A 17,964-nucleotide genomic window follows, 5' to 3' on the forward strand; every position below is an offset into this window, starting at 1 on the left:
ATTTATTTAAAGCAATGAGGTTAAGTGACTTGTCCAAGAGCACAGCGCTAGGCAATTATGAAGTGTCTGAGGTCAGATTTGAACTCAAGTCCTCCTGATTCCAGGGCTGGTTCTCTATTAACTGTGCCACCTAGCTTCCCCCTAAAACCTTATTATCTTTTTTAAAAATTTTTATTAAAGATATTATTTGAATTTTACAATTTTCCCCCAATCTTGCTTCCCTCCCCCACCCCCACCCCACAGATAGCACTCTGTCAGTCTTTACTTTGTTTCCATGTTTTACCTTGATCCAATTTGGGTGTGATGAGAGAGAAATCATATCCTTAAAGAGAACAGAATTCTCAGAGGTAACAAGATCAGACAATAAGATATCTGGGTTTTTTCCCAAAATTAAAGGGAATAGTCCTTGTACTTTGTTCAAACTCCACAGCTCCTTATCTGTATACAGATGGTACTCTCCTTTGCAGACAGCCCAAAATTGTTCCCAATTGTTGCACTGATGGAATGAGCAAGTCCTTCAAGGTTGAATATCATTCCCATGTTGCTGTTAGGGTGTACAGTGTTTTTCTGGTTCTGCTCATCTCACTCAGCATCAGTTCATACAAATCCCTCAAGGTTTCCCTGAAATCCCGTCCCTCCTGGTTTCTAATAGAACAGTAGTGTTCCATGACATACATATACCACAGTTTGCTAAGCCATTCCCTAATTGAAGGACATTTACTGGATTTCCAATTCTTTGCCACCACAAACAGGGCTGCTATAAATATTTTTGTACAAGTAATGTTTTTACCCTTTTTCCTCATCTCTTCAGGGTATAGACCCAGTAGTGGTATTGCTAGGTCAAAGGGTAAAACCTTATTATCTTAAGATCCACACTATGGAATGACCATTATAGAGACTTTTGGAAGTTGTGAGTTCTCTGAGAATTGTTGGAAAACATATTTTGCTTATACCAAGCAGTATTATACTGAAACACTCCTCCCCACCCTCACCTCATCATTTTATAACATTTACCTTGAGATTTTTATTTAATGTTTAATTTTTTCCCTTACTAATCATTTATTTATAATAACAAAAAATAAACCATAACTCAGCCTTTACTCCCTCTATTGATGAGATTTATTGTGAGATGAAAATTTTTAAATGAATAATCACTTGTCTAAATACGTTTTCTTATGTCTTTATCATCTTTTTACTTTGTACATAAATCAGAGGCAGAAACTTTATCTTCCCTAGGAGTATGATTTACATAGTTTCTCAGTGACTTCTATAGGGATTCCACATATTGAAGATGAAATTTATATCAATAGTCTTAGATTCTATTCAGGGGGACTGACTGAAGGTTACTAGGAGTACCTGGGATGCCAGAACTTATGTTACAAAAGTCCTCACACACCCTTGGGCAAGTGGCCTGCCTCCATTGTTACACAGTGCCCCTGCCCTTCCTGGGTCATCCAGACAGGCAAGTAAACACTCCTCAGCAGAACAGAACATACTTATCAAATTAAGTGTTTTGCTAAAAAGAAAATTCTCAGTAAAAATTCTAACATTTATGCCCATTAATTTCTTCCTTAAATACATTTTGTTTTGATGGAAATAAACATTATAAATGATGGTGAGATAATAGTTCATGCACATTTGACAAAAAACAATTAACATATGAAAATAAAAGTGATAAATTCTTTTTCTCATTCTTAATGCAAATGTAAAATATGCAGGACTAGTATGTTTTTTCCTTGAGATGTTCAAGACAAAGATAGAACAGAATTTTTCCTTATTGCTGTAGGAATTCATCTGCTTAAAAACGGAGGATTAGATCTGACATTTTTCTCAAGGTCCTATCCAGAATTGTATTTCTTTGATACATTGTAGATGTTTGATGTGTGTCCATCATGTTGGTTTAATAAAAGGCTTTGAAGATCAATGCTGAGAACTTTTTAACTTGATCTTTAATATAGTCTACAGTATATACAAGTGTCTACTGCTTACTCTTTGATGATGATGATAATGATGATGATGTTTTTGATGTCTTTAGGGCTTTAAAAACAATTGATGAGTTGGCTTTTAAGATAAAGCTGAATAATGAAGTACCTGTGAATATTACAACTCGAAATCTGGCTCTTGGGGTGTCATCTCTGACGCCAGAGACATACGAAGGTTCAACTTTTAGTATTGGTCTCCCAAATAATAATGATTCATATTTCCAGGTAAGATTTTATGATTTTTATACATTTTTAAACATATATGTTTTGTTTCCTTATCATTTTCCTATCAGGAGGCTGATAACTATAGTAATTTTGAGCATAAAGACTTAAAGAAGAATAAGTTCTCATATAGAATAATTTAGACATTGTGTGACTTAATATATTGAAGGATAAAATTATTGAGTATCCTTGAAATATTCTATAATTTTAGGATAAATAAAGAAAATGTGATTTTTCCCCCCCTTTGGAAATCTATAACCAGAGTCTGGTAACTGGACTAGTACTTAAGTACTTGATGTTAACATGAATTTATTATCTCATCAATTTGAGAGTTCTCTCCAAAGATTCAGCTCACAACTCATTCTTATCTGTTTATCCTATGTAGTTCTTGGGGTCCACCCAAGATTCTGGAGTTCTTCCAAGTGGAGCATGCTGGTCAACTACCTGCCATCTTTCATTCATACCATGTTACTAACCTATCTGCTCTTTTAGTCAAACATTTCTTTGAAGATTCTTTTACTCTCACTTCTTCCAGGATTGCTGATATCCTGAAGCCTCCTCACAGGCCCTAAATAACCGTGGGATGTTCATCTTTAGTTCTTTGGAAGTAGTGTGATTCCAATTGAATTGTTGGCAAAATTAATTTTTATCATGATCTTTTTTTCTATGAATTATAAATTCTAAGGATTTAGTACCAGAAAGGAAAATTTCAGATATCCTAAAATACCATATAGTTCTTGTGTATAGGGTTGTCTAATATGTTGATGATTAAAAAACTAGCTGGTTAATAAGAAAGTGGCTTAATCATCTGCTATGTCTCTTAAAAAAGAGGGGAGTCTTATGTGAAAGTCATATTCTACAATCAGCTTTGGATTATGGAGGATGGGAATGAGATTAGCAGACATTTATCCCACAGGATAGAATGACTAAGGTATGATGAGGATGGGGACAATGAAAGTTCTGTATTGTTAACTTAGTGAACACTTCACACATTTAAACATGAACTTTGCTATACTATTTTGTAACTGCTATAACACAATAGACAGCCATTCTACTAGCATATGGAGAGAAAAATATTCTCTTAGATATGAATCTAAGTGAAGGTATACATTTAGAATTAAGGTGAAATGTAGATTTTTATTTTTTCATGACTAAAGAACATCCCCTGAAGGTATCCCAAAAGTTAACTGTAATGAAATAATGAATTATAAACTTCCCCCTTCCATAAATATTCTAATTCTTAATTCAAAGAGTCCTATTCTCTCTTTTTTTCTTCTTTTGTCATTACTAAACCATAAATTGTTTTGGAAAGAATCTGGAAAATTTGATAAATTAACTTCTTTGGTTTTGAAGAAGAAAAATCTAATTCTCATATTTGAGAATCTTTACTAATTTTGCAGATTCCTCTTTATTCAAATAAGTGAGAATCACTAAATCTGGATCATATAAAAACATGAAAAGCAACTATCCTCAGGTCTTTCTCAGCAGAGGCTTTATCCAAATAGATGATAAAGTGAGTATGTGTTAGTAGTGCAAGGGAACAATTGGCTTAGGACATACTTCTGTGCTTTTGGGATATCACCACACATTAGTCAGACATGTTGAGTGGTTACACTATTGCAATTATTTGATAAATCTATTTGTATCTTCTAGATGGATTTTGAGACAGGTCAAGTAAATTCTTTGGCTTCTGTCATTTTACCCCGAAGTTTACTTATGAATTTAAGTAAAGAAGAATCAGAATCAATTAAAAGAGCTCAATTTACTTTCTTCAACAAAACTGGACTTTTCCAGGCAAGTATACATTGAATAAGTTTTCCTTAATTTATACTGAGTCCTTTAACAAAAAGGTAAGATTCCAACTCTCTTAAAGCTAAGTGTATCAGGACTGACAGAAAACTCTATTTATTCATTAAAAAGAAAGGCTTTAATAACATAAATATAATAAAATAAACACTTTTTGCAGGCAATCCTGCACTTGTTAACATAATAGTTTTTTTTCAAATTTATGCTAGAAGATAATATTAGCTTCAGTACTATAGGCTAAAAAATACAAGTTAAATACTCAAAATATAAATAAATAGAATATGCAAATTATGTAAATATGTAAACATATTAATATATTTCTATTATATTACTAAACAGTCTGCTGCATTTTTTGTTTAGGTTAAATATTAGCTACCTTCAGTCTTCTCAGATGCAAGTAAGTGAAGCCAAAAGATTTAAAGAGAATTACTCACAACTAAAGGAAAGGATTTTTTTTTTATTCAGAAGGAAGTAGTGTTTTCATAATGAGTAGAATTCTTGGCTTTAATCAGCCTTCCTATTAGTATTTCAAATGACCTTCTGCTCTTTTACATCCGCAGAATTGGGTGCTATTGTGCTGAGCACACATTACCATTTTTATTGGCACTGTTTCTAGATCCTAGAGAGTAATTTGCCAGCAAACACCCACGACCTCCCCTGGCCTCTAAAAACAGAATTTATCTGCAAAAGCTACTCTAAAATATTTTGTTTTTAAAAGTAAAGATTCTTAAATACTAAAATGTGAGTTGCTGTAGGATATTTCAGAGAAAATCTGGCTATACAAGAGAAAAATTGAAATTTCTCAAAATAGATTGGAAAAATTACTTCAAAACATTTAATCTACTATCACTTTTCCAATAGATAGATTCGGATCAATTGCAAGAGTAAGAAAAAGTATAGTTTAACACCATAATTCACCAAACTTTGAAATCAGTCAAGTTATATGTGAGATACATTTAATGTATGAGGTAATATTGACTATATTGTGAAGAAAACAAATTACTATAATGTAAGGTCTCCGTCCTACAGTGCTTACAATTTTTTCGGGGAGAAAAGTCAAAAACTTACAGCAAGATGAAATAAATGAATGATATAGACAAATTAAATTTAGAAGATAGAGGGTCTTCATGCCCAAGCTTTTAGAACTATGACATCCTTAAAATTAATTTGGTTTTTTTTTTTTTGTACTCTCATCCTTCCTCAAAAATGGTCATCTGAAATTTATTTCAACAATTATATGGCCTCTTAAAATGATTAAAGATATCTTGGTATTTCACAAAAGTAGGCTTGAAATTCATTATTGATGTAGGAATTATTCTTGTATTAATTGCTTGTTTACAATCAGATCATTGATTTGTTAGAGCAGAAGTCAGAATTATTTAAAAGACTAAAAGAAAAAATAATGAGGAAAAATATATAGCATACAATTAAAATACTAAATCCTAAACAAAATAATTAAAAGTGAAAATAAGGGACTAGACAATAGATGTGACATCAGTAGCTATTAAAATAATTTAATATAGACATTTAACTGGTATCATTTACCACAAAAGAAGATCAGAGAAGTCCATAAAATTTTATTGCTAGCAAGTATATTACTTGTGAAGAGAGAGAGAGAAGGTAATCATGGTCAATACCAGTTTAGCATATACACTCATTTGTAAAATATTATGAAGGAAAATGGATGATTCTGAACAGTCATATCTTATAAACAGAAATCTTTACAAGTCTTTGCTGTACATGAATGAAATACATACATTTGTGAGAAAAGTAATTGTAGGAAATAATCAGACCTTGCAATGTGATATTATGTTATTGACCAAGTCTATTCCATTTCTCAATTGACTAATATAGAGAATACGAGAAGAGTCTATTGTGTTCATTATTTGAAAAAGCATTTGATTTATTACAGCAAAACATTTCCTTCAAGGCTCTCTTCTAATAAGATGTCTCCCACCAAACATCAAACTCATTCAAGATTCCTTGAAAGACATGATGAAAAAATACTACTTAATAATTCACTGATCATAAACATCAGATTAGGAATAAAACAGGAAAATATATCCTGGCCAAAAATATTCACTGTTGTGACAGAGGTGATCCAGCACAGAGTCCAGACTGAGGAGTGAGTATTTGTGGATGGTAAACAGAGGTTCCCACGGTACACTGATAATGTGCTGGTTTTCAAATAGTCTTGGAACATTACAGAAAGGGAAGTATAACCACTCAAGAATTTGACTTGAACATCATCACAGGAAAGATCAAGTGGATGAGGAACATCTCTTTCCTAGATTACAGCATACATTCTAGATGGAAAATGAATTAAATTGCCCTACCTACACATTATTATGTATAGGTGGGCCAGAAGGTTTGGTCCCATAGTTGAATAAAAAGAGATTAGAGTGGATGAAATTGTATAACTACTTTCTTGATCTCAAGTTTTTCTTAGAAATAAAGTTTAATCTTTTCAGTACCAGCTTTCTACTATTATAGCTATGTGGTTTCAAAATATGGAAGAAAACATTCTTCAAAGAATTGAAAATAAATATTATGAAGAAGTCAGGGAAGAGGTGTGTGGTGGTAATGAGCAGGCTGCAATAAATAATCTTCTTTGAGGATCTTCGAAGAAGAAAAGGAGTAAAAATGGTACTAGAGAAATTTAGAACAGGAAGATAAACTGATCAGGTGGCAGTAACAAGGGATGACAAGGAGGCAGTCTCAGAGATCCATTGGTGTCCTTGTGATGTTAAAAGAAAATAAGAAAAGCCTATGGTAGATTCTACTCCCCCCCCACCTTAGTCCCCATCTTTCATAGCAGAATTGTGGAAGGATGTGGGCAAGAGCTGCAAGAAGGGAAGTCATAGTATACTATGATCATCAATCGTGATTCCTTTCTTTTATAAATGTGGAAACTGAGTATCAGCTGAAGTACATTACTTGATCAGTCATGCAGATAATTAAGTGACTATGGTATGCACTGAAACCAGTTCTTCATGATTCCAGTACTCTGTCTACGCATTACCCAATCAAAAAGCTTAAAGATGCTTCTTCGAAGATAACACTCAAATCAATATTATCACAGATTAATTTGAGTACCAAGGGATTTTATCTCTAGACATAAGCAATCATAACTGATATTGATTACCTAAAATTGTTTACATGACTAGTTAAAATGTGAAATCATTTTCTGGGTATTGAACAACATTTACCTAAGATGTAAACATATTGTATGTGTTTAATCTAGAGTATCACATATAACAAGTTCAAGAGTTGAAAATTTTGATACTAGTATGAATCAAAAATAGCATGAAGTGTTATTACCACAAAGTCCTGAACTTGGTGTCAGAAAGGCTATGTGATTGTGGACAAATCAGTTAAATTCCTAGAAACTCAGTTTTTTATCTATAAAATGGAAGTAATATTTATATTACTTAACTCTTACATTATAAGTAAAACACTTTTTAAAATAGCAAGTACTTTTTAAATACCTCCTGTGGACCAGGCTGAAGCAACTTGTTTATGAATGGTTAAAGTGCCAAACCTGGAATCAGGAAGACTTAAATTCAAATCTGGCTTCAGACATTTGCCTCAGTTTTCTCATCTGTAAAATGCTATGCAGAAGGAAATGGCAAACCACTCAGAATCGTTGCTAAGGAAATTCTAAATAGAGTCACAGAGAGTCAGAAATAACTGTAAAACAACTGAATGACAATGGACCAGGCACAGCAATAGTTCCTGCCTTACAATTTTAAGTGAGAGATCATAGAAATAAAACTAGAATGTATCTCAGCTAAACATTAAATGACTTACTCAGGGTTAGACAGATACTAAGTATCAGAAATAAGATTTGAACCCAGATCTTCCTGACAAAAACCAGTGCTCTATATATTGCTTTATGCTTTCTCTATAGGAAAGAATAGCATTGAGGGAGCATCTTAATGTTTCAAGTGCCTGTTATTTTCTTTTGAAGCATAAGTTAAGTCACTCAATTGATTAAAACTTTATGCCTTACATTAAAAATCAGAAAGAACAATTCAGACTGTTTAGTCAATAATTGATTCACCAAAAATCGCATTTAAATATAATCCATTAGATATAACACAAAATGAATGTATCAAGTGTTGGTACGAATATAACTAATATTTTTATAAATTACACCTTAATTCCTTTTTACCTATAAAAATTGTTTCTACAAACAAATAAGCTCTTTTATTTTCATGGTGAAGGAAATGATCTCATTGTTCACAACTTTTTATAAGTTTACATTATTTATGAATTTTCATTGTATAAGATATAACTGACTGAGCTCAAATGTAGTCATTTAGAGAGAAACTTCATGAAAGTTGCCTTACAATGTGTTCTCCCTGTATATTTATGATAATAGGGGAAATAGCAGAACACCATGCGGAAAGCCTGCAATTTGATCTTATAAACAGGACATTCTTATAATGAGAGATCTTAAGTATAAAAGTTGCTGACTGTTTGCTTATTTTGGAATGCCACAATAAAATAAAAGTGTGCACTTGAACTAGTACGTGTAAGGTATTGTTTTTTTTCCTCTTTAAAAGGATGTAGAAACTCAGAGAGACAAGCTAGTGAGCTATGTGATGGCGTGTAGTATTGGAAACATTAGTATCCGGGATCTTCAGGAACCTGTCCAGGTTATAATCAAACATACACGAAATCAGGTAAGAAAATGTCTTAGGCAAATGTTTCTCCAAGTATAGAGATGATCAAGTTAGAATATCTCAAAGACTGTTGGGAATTTGTCCAGTGACCTGTGGGGTAACCTGTACTTTTCCAGGATAAAGAAGGGAACAGCAGGAAGTTGCCACATCTGGGAATTTTGCCTGGAGTCCTTACTTCATGGGAAATTGGCAACTTTATTTGGTGGTGGGGGGCAGGGGTAACAGTCCAGATGATGGCAATGAAAATCAACAGTAGGAAAAAATTGAAGGAAAAATATTTTAAAGGTTGGATAATTATCTTTAGACAAATGAAGTTGTAAAATCTGCCTGCCTATTTGCAGGTTTGACTTAGTAAGAATTTCCATTAAATAAGAAGACAAGTCAATAAACATAATGAGAAATAAAGTAGAGGTGATACCGAAATATTGATAGCTGTTTAGATGCTGAACTCATCCTCCTTGAGCATCACGTTATTGTTGGATGGCCACTGGACTTAAAATCAGGAGACTTTATTTCTAGATCTGCCTCTTATGCTTGGTAGCTATGTGACAACCACATCTTCTTTTTCTCCTACTCCTCCTCTTCTTCCTTCTTTGACTTCCCTTCCTCCTTCTCCTGTTTTCTTTTTTCTCCTTCCTTCCTTCCTTCCTTCCTTCCTTCCTTCCTTCCTTCCTTCCTTCCTTCCTTCCTTCCTTCCTTCCTTCCTTCCTTCCTTCCTCCCTCCCTCCTTCGCCTTCTTTCCTCCCTTCCTCTCTCCCTCCCTTCCTTCCTTTTCTCCCTCCTCCCTCTCCCTTTCCCTCCCTCCCTCTCTCCCTCCTCCTTCCTTCCCTCCCGCCTTTTTCCATATGTAATATTTACTTAGCTGACAAACTGATAAAGAAGAACACATTGGTTTTGTGAAAAGGAAGGATTTTTATTTATTTTTTATTATTTTTTTTAGATTTTTGCAAGGCAATGGGGTTAAGTGACTTGCCCAAGGTCACACAGCTACGTAATTATTAAGTGTCTGTGGTCGGATTTGAACTCAGGTACTCCTGACTCCAGAGCTGGTGCTCTATCCACTGCGCCACCTAGCCACCCCTGATTTTTATTTTTCTTAAAACTGAGATGTCAGTCTAATCCAAGCTAACAACCACTTAAGTATCTACTATATGCAAAACACATTGCCAGAAACTAGAGATACAAAAGACATAAAAAATTTAGTCCCTTATTTCAAGCTTACATTTTACTGGGGAGATACTAGAGTCAATTAATCAAGGTCTAAATCTTGACACTTGGTGCCCTGATTCTATCATTTAACCTTCCTTCAATCCAGGCATTCTTAACTATTGATCCATAAACTCTCAAAGAATTGGTAGATACATTGCAGGATGTCTATGAAGTTGGGTGGGGAAAACATCTTTATTTTCATTAGCTAAATTTAAGATTTTGTTATGAATTTAAAATTATATATACATATACATATGATGTTTATCTTCTTATGTATTTGTATATATGTATGTATACACATGTATCTATCTATATCTATATCTATCTCTATCTCTATCTCTATCTATCTCTGTCTCTTTCTATCTCTATCTCTATCTCTATCTCTATCTCTCTATCTCTATCTCTATCTGTCTCTATCTCTATCTCTATCTATCTATCTATCTATCTATCTATCTATCTATCTATCTATATCTATATATTAAAAAGGGGTCCATACTATCACCGGACTATCAAAGCAGACCATGGTATTAAAAGAAAGTCAAGACCCTCTACCTTAATTTAATCTTGTCATTCACAAAAGAGACATGGGCATCATCATCATCATTGGGATAAATAAAATACATTCTAAGAACTTTCTTAAATATTAGTGAGCCTTATTTTAAGCATGTTCTAGTGCCAGGCCCTGTGCCAAGTGTTTCAATACAAAGAAAGGCAAAAACAATACCTATCCTCAAGGATCCAATGAATCAGTAATATCAATAATAGTACTATAGTATACTGAGAATTTTATATCAAGAGTAATGGTAGCAAGTTATATTTTTATAGATTTTTACAAGTATAACACCATTTTCATCATCTAATTTGACTCTCACTATATTCTTGGGGAGTAGGAAGTACAAGTATTATTGCTATAATTGTCATAAACATTAATAATATGTCTCTTTTTAAAAGTATAATATGGATTATATTTATTGTTCTATTTTTGAAATTATATCCTTATAATTGGGATGCTGATTTTCAGACAACTTAAAGAAATGATCAGTTTTCTCAGGTTACCCAAATGTTAGGTGTCACAGTCAGAATTGATTCCAGGTCTCTTGTTACCAAGTCCACAGTTTTGTTAGGGGTTTTATTTGTGGGGGGAGTTTTGTTTCACCATCAGTTGATCAATTTTTCATTTGATTCCTTAAAAGTTATAATTTTCTACTTTGAATTAATTAATTAATGCATTCTTCCTTAGTGCTCATATTTGATGTAATAGCAAGGGTTCTGGTTCGAGGTCACTTTCTGCTAGGTTTCCTGTCCTTGTTATGTGGCATTATCTTACTGTTGATTTTCCTTTTCCTTTTTCAGTGAAAACTTTAAAGTTTTCTTCTCCAGTAATTTCTGAATGATTTCACCTAAACATCTTGTTACATGTTTTATGCTTATATTCACTTAGGTGCTTCACCCCATCTGCGTGTTCTGGGATTTGAATAAAAACAGTAAGTTTAAAGTTAAATGTTCCCTTTTTCTTTTTTCCAGTCTGTAGTTTTGATTTTATTATGGCAGAGGTGTCTGAAAATTGTCTTCATCAATGGATTTTGGCAATTCCTTTGCAATTCCTTAGTCTTACGAAGTTGTTAAGTGATTTGTGAATTGACAACCAATATATCAGATTTTGGTATTAAACTCTGATCATGCTGGCACTCTATGAACTTTGTCCTAGATGCCTTTCAAATTGTTGCTCAATTTTTTTGCTAATTATTTTTTGCTAAATTACATCATTAGCATGGTGATATTGCATGTATTGAAAAACCATTTTAGGTAGATAGAAGAGTCAGTTTTGCTTTATTTCCTTAAGACTGATAGAAAGCAAAACACACACACACATACATCTAGCCCATAAAGTTCAAAATAAATTTTTAATGTACTTTTGTTCCATAGACTTTTAGATCCTTTGGGACTTGTGTCTAATACTCTAGGACTTGTTAGACAAGGCATAGTACAATGAGAATATTTCTGCTCTTCAGCCATATAATTTTGATGAGTTTAAAATTGCATAAACATTCTCTAAAAATAATAACACAATGCTAATTTATATTACACTTGAGGTCAATTAAAAAGTCAGTTATTTATCATATGAATTGCAAAAAATCATAGATCTCCTAGTTTGTCCTTATAAGTCAATTTTTAAAACTAAAACCTAGAACTTTATATGTATTTCTATTAAATTTTATCATCTTCATCATGTCTATCTTTAATCATTTCTGGAGATATTTTAGGATCCTTATTAATCTTTAGTATTCATCTCTTGTATATCTTCATGAAAATAATTGTTAAAGGTGGGCAGAACAATGACATACCACTAGATTCTTTCATTCTGGTTGATGGCAATCCATTAATGACCATTTCTATGATCCAGGTATTTAACCTATTCCAAATGTATTTATCAATTATCCTGGTCACAAGGATAATTTATCAGATCTCTTGTGAAATTCTAGTCTCTATTTAAAAATAGAAAGAGCACTGGATATGGAAAGAGGGACCCTGAGCTTAGTAGTAGTAGCAGTAGCAATGGTAGTGGTAGCAGTAGTAGTAGTAGTAGTGTAGTAATGGTAGCAGTAGTAGTTTGTGGTGGTTGTAGTAGTAGTAGTAATAGTAGTGATGGTAGTAGTAATAATAGCAGTAGTAGTAATAATAGTAGTCTCGTAATAGTAGCAGTAGTAGTTGTGGTGGTTGTAGGAGTAATAGTAGTAACAGTAGTAGTGGTGGTGGTGATGATGATGGTAGTAGTAGCAGATGCAGTGGCAGCAGTTGTAGTAGAAGAAGAAGTAATAGAAGTCATTGTTGTAGTAGTAATTGTAGTTGTAACATTATTGCTCATGGTTGTGATGACAGTGATTATAGTTAGTACTTATATAGCTAGTATTATGCCTATATAAATTGCATTCAGATTCACTGCGTTGTCTTTGAGGTAAAATACATCCAAAACACTGGAATTACCCTTTATTACTTCACCCTATAATTCTCTCACCCTTCTACCTATAGAAAGATCTTACTGAACTTCCAGATCTCAGATCTTCATGATTCTAGACCCTGTGCTTTATCCACTCTGTCATATAGCTGAGACTAGTTCAAGCCCCAATTGAGATAGTCGATATTTTAGTTTCTCTGACCCTTAATTTTCTTATTTGATATATATGTATATATAATGTATGTATGTAATAATATGTATACTTCCCACCTCTTTTCTAAGTTTTTGTTATTCCTAGTTAATTGCCCCTCAGCTTCCTCATCAGATACTAGGCACAACCAGAAAACACTTTTTTTAGGTTTTTTTTTGCAAGGCAAATGGGGTTAAGTGGCTTGCCCAAGGCCACACAGCTAGGTAATTATTAAGTGTCTGAGACTGGATTTGAACCCAGGTACTCCTGACTCCGAGGCTGGTGCTTTATCCATTGCACCACCTAGCCACCCCTAGAAAACACTTTCTTGAGTAGAATTAGAAAATTTTCTTCTTTCTTCCCATTTCCCCCTCAAACTTTTTGTACAGCTACTGAGATCTTAATAAAGAGAAAGAAGAAATTCACCATATATCCATAGTGATGTTGCCAAATCAACTACTACTTCCTTTAAAAACCAAATCATTATGACTGCCATTTACTCTTCTGGTGTTCCTTTAATTGGCTGTTATAAGTGGTTAAGATGTCTTCTTCATTACTCTACTAGTAACCATAAAACAAGGGTTCTTAACTTTATGGTTGTGAGGGTCATGGACCTCTTTGGCAGTCTGGCAAAAGACTACTGATCTCTCTCAGAATCATAAATTTTTAAAAATAATTAAAGAAATTGTAAATTTCATTTGGAAGTTAGTGAAAATAAAGATATAAGTCTTTCTTCATCCAAATTCACAGATCCCCTGAGAACTAATCATAGCCCCTAATTTCCAGGTTAGGAACCTCTTCCTTAAGAAGCTATAAAAGATAATGGGATAAATTTTTGGCAGGAGTGGGGGAAAGTAAGGAAAGGTAGTAAAAAATTATCAGCAGTTTTGTCTTTCACACTTTCCCAAAAAGCCATAATATTAGCTAAATATTTCTGTATTCCTCCTATTTTAATCTAGTTGACTTGAGAATACTTCAATTTCTAAAATTTCTAATCACAGATCTACTTTAAAAGAATTTCACAGATCAACAATTTAGGGATCAGAAAAGAATAGGATGCCCTTAATCATGGAACTGCAATCATGATATCTTAAATTTAAAATAGGAGGACACTTCTGAGATTCCCTAATTTGCTCCCTCTGCATTCCCCAAATTAGAGAAGAGGAAATTGAGACCTAGAGGGTTAAAGTTGACTTGCTCAAGTTCCCACAATTACTAAGTAGTGCTTCAAGATTTGAATTCAGATAGTCTGACTCCATGTCCATTGTTATTTCCATTCCACCCCACTGTATTTGCTAATATTATTAACAATCTGTATTGTCTTATTCCTACAGAAGGTCTGGGTGGCTGGAACACATCAGGCTGTATTGCACAGAGAGATTCAAATGAAAGTGAGACAGTGTGCTTGTGTAACCATCTCACTCACTTTGGAGTTCTTATGGTGAGTACAGAATCTCTTCCTTGTCTGTGAAAACATGATTCCCTTGGGAGCACTGCCTTTTTTAGATCGTATGTCTTTACATTTTGTTTATATCCTGGTCAACATTCTCCCAAATTCAGAATATTAGTTCTGAATCAAATATGAAATCCAGTGTAAATAATCATAGAGTAACTATTAGAAGGGAAAGTTACCTGTTTTGTTTCTATGAGATGATAAAAAATGTACTGATATAGACAGCTGAATCTTAAGAAAGAGATTAGGAAGCTAATAGTTTTGGAAGTAGAAATGGGGAAATAGAACACACCCATGATAAAGCAAAAATTATTGTTTTTTCCAGTGGAAAGCAAAAATGTTAAGAGAAAGAACTCTTACACTATATCATGACAGCTGTATTCTGAAGGCTTTGTTTTTAATATTAAAATTAAGTTTAGAACATTGAGGTTACACCATAACCTAGTAGCACAGATAATGTAAAAAGGTAAATATAATGTAAATGAGAGGAAATCTCAAAGAGAAGACACTAACAGCAAGAGATGAGAAAACTCTTTTTTGTAGCAGTAGGCATTTGGGCTAAGTCTTTTGGGAAGCCAAGAAAGCTAGGAGGCTGAGGTAAAGAGGGAGAGATACACGAGCAATAGCCAGTTCAAAGGCAGTCAGAGCATTGTTTCCTGTGTGAAGAACAGTTATATCAGTGATGCTGAATCATAGAGGGAGTGAGTATAGGGGAATAACGTTTAAGAAGACTGGAATGGTAGGAAAGGACTTGCTTATGAAGGATACTAAATGCCAACAGAGGATTTGCTATTCTATTCTGGAGATGTTGGGAAGCCACAATAGTTTATTAAATAGGGGAATGACATGGTTAAACTTTTGCTTTAGGGAAATCATTTTGGCAGTGAGGTGACATTTAGATCAGGGATACCAATTAGAAGGTGACATTGCACTGCCTTACCAGGCACTTAAACTGTTTATGAAATTTGAGCTAGACCTGATGGTTGGTTAAGATGGTGAAGATGATTGTTCACATAGGTATGGAGAAGCAGTGATGTATGAATTCTATCTCATTCCCTAATCTCACACATACCATTCTTCCTGCCAGCCCTGAAAGGATACTACCAAGAGAAAAGGCAAAAGAATACCTAGTGCTGCCCGGGAGGCCTGTTATTAATTTGGCCTATGATCTATCACCCACTTAGCCTGATCAAATTTCATGGGCTCATGATAATTTTCCTGACACCTTTAGGCCTTAAGTGTCCCCAGGGAAGAGGACAAGACAAAAATGAAAAATTGTGAAATATAGAAAAGAACATTTTTGTTGCTCTCTGAATATAAATGAAATCTATTTTTTACTTTCAAAATTATGTTGCCCTATTAAAAACCTCTTTTTCCCCCCTTTTGAAAATGAGCCAGCCTTTCCTGAATAGCAGAAAATCCCTCAATTTCACTAGATTTCCCATACCCTATAAAGTAAACTTGTTCATTTATTTCTACATAAATATATTTTGGTTCACAGTCATTCTTCCAGAAAGGTTATATTCTTTACAAGAGTTAATTAACAAACATATGCTTTGTTTTAACTGGTTTAAATTTGCAAGTTTTTAAAAGCCTATAAATATGGGGTATGCTAGATGAGATGGTAAGAACATAAAAATCTCTACATACAGGTGATTTGTACCCCCCCCACTGAAGCAGAGAATCTCTTCTTCATCCCCTGTTTTTAAAATTTTATTAACATTTAGTCCTCATTTTTTCAATTAACAAACATATATTTCCTTTCTTCTCCATCCCTTCCTCACTAGAAAAAGAAAAGAAAAAAGGAAAAAAAACTTCAGAGTTAAGAACAAATTTTACATTGACATATAAAATATATTTCATTTTCAACATATATAAGGAACCAAAGCAAATTTATAAGGAAACCAGCAATTTAAGTAAAATAAATTGTTTAAATGTTCCTATTAAATGTTGTACTGTTATTCAGCCTATATCCTCTTTTAAAAATTAATTTTATTTTTTCTTTCAACAAAACTCTCTTATCACTCCTGTCTTTTCTCTTCCCATTGGAAAAAAATGAAAAACAAAACCTTATCAAAAATATATCTAAAGAAACAAAGTAAATTCCCACATTGACCATGTCCATATATATGTATAAATATGTATATATGTATATATATGTATATGCAGGTACATACACACATACATATATATATTTCAAAAATATTTTGCCCTATAAAATGTCAGCTTGTTTGTGTGTGTGTGTGTGTGTGTGTGTGTGTGTGTGTGTGTGTGTGTGTGAGAGTACCCTGAGTCCATCACCTCTCTCTCTGTCAGAAATTAAGTAGCATGGGGCGGCTAGGTGGTGCAGTGGATAAAGCACCAACCCTGGAGTCAGGAGGACCTGAGTTCAAATCCGGTCTCAGACACTTAATACCTAGCTGTGTGGCCTTGGGCAAGTCACTTAACCCCATTTGCCTTGCAAAAAAAAGATATTAAGTAGCATGTTTTAATTTAGTTTTCTGGAATCATGGTTAGTTATTGCCTTGATCAGAGATCCCTGCCCACTTTTCATAAAAAAGAGGGTAATAAGAGAAGGATTTATTCAGTTCAAATACCTTGAGTTTAATGCAATCTACTTCAACTCTTCCCTTCTCTTATACAGAAACCAGAGGTTCTTATCTTTCCTTTTAAACCTTCCTTTTGAGCCATCTTCCTTGATCAGAGTTTGTGTAGCTAGGACTAATCCCTCTCTTAATATCCTCTTCTTATTTGTCCTTCCTTCACCCTCCTCTTTAGTAATTAAATATTTCTTAATTCCACTGTGTGCATTCTTCTCTCCTTTGACAAGTTCAAATGAAAAGTGAGATTCAATTGTCACCCCTTCCTACCACTCTGAATTCTGTTCATATTAATCTTTGACTAGAACATATATTAAGATAATTTCCCTATCTTTTCTCTTCCCCCCCTTTTACTTTCTTTTTTCCCCCTCCTTTTCCTTTCTTCTTTTAACATCATCAAAATCTTTTTTTAAACCACTCCTAGTCTAACTTGACTTTAAATACTACTTTTTAGACTTTCTCTGTGATCTCAATGTAATAGAATTCTGAGGAAGGAAGATCTCCCCTTCCTGACCTAAATAGATAACATTTGTGAAGTATTTTACAATTATTATTTCATTCGATCTTCACAACAGGTCTATGAAATAGGTGGTATTATTATTCCCATTTTGCAATTGAAAAAACTGAGGTAGACAAAAGACTTGCCCAGAGTCAAATAGGTATAATCCACTTCATTATATCTTGTAATTGCTTCTTCATATTTACTTTTAAAAATATTTTTCTTGCTTCTTATATTTTGATTTCAAGATATTACATATAATATATTATATTTTAAAATATTAATATTTATATTTAAATAAATTTAATCTTTTCATCAGGAATTAGAAACGTTTTGTCTCATTCTATGACCATTTTGCC

The 17,964-nt window shown here is 33.4% G+C and overlaps 1 protein-coding gene across 4 annotated transcripts in view; it reads left to right on the forward strand.

Annotated features, from left to right (window-relative positions):
• Positions 1-17,964, forward strand: part of ADGRG6 (adhesion G protein-coupled receptor G6) — a 183,124-nt gene that overhangs the window by 129,164 nt on the left and 35,996 nt on the right. For all 4 annotated transcript variants that reach the window (XM_074187712.1, XM_074187714.1, XM_074187715.1 and 1 more), the window contains 5 exons: positions 2,036-2,207; positions 3,858-3,998; positions 8,579-8,698; positions 11,349-11,391; positions 14,388-14,494. In XM_074187712.1, the coding sequence (XP_074043813.1) occupies positions 2,036-2,207; positions 3,858-3,998; positions 8,579-8,698; positions 11,349-11,391; positions 14,388-14,494 (583 nt within the window). The remainder of the gene's footprint in view (positions 1-2,035; positions 2,208-3,857; positions 3,999-8,578; positions 8,699-11,348; positions 11,392-14,387; positions 14,495-17,964) is intronic.

Source organism: Macrotis lagotis, chromosome 5 (genome assembly GCF_037893015.1).
Source record: "Macrotis lagotis isolate mMagLag1 chromosome 5, bilby.v1.9.chrom.fasta, whole genome shotgun sequence".
Lineage (NCBI taxonomy): Eukaryota > Metazoa > Chordata > Mammalia > Peramelemorphia > Peramelidae > Macrotis > Macrotis lagotis.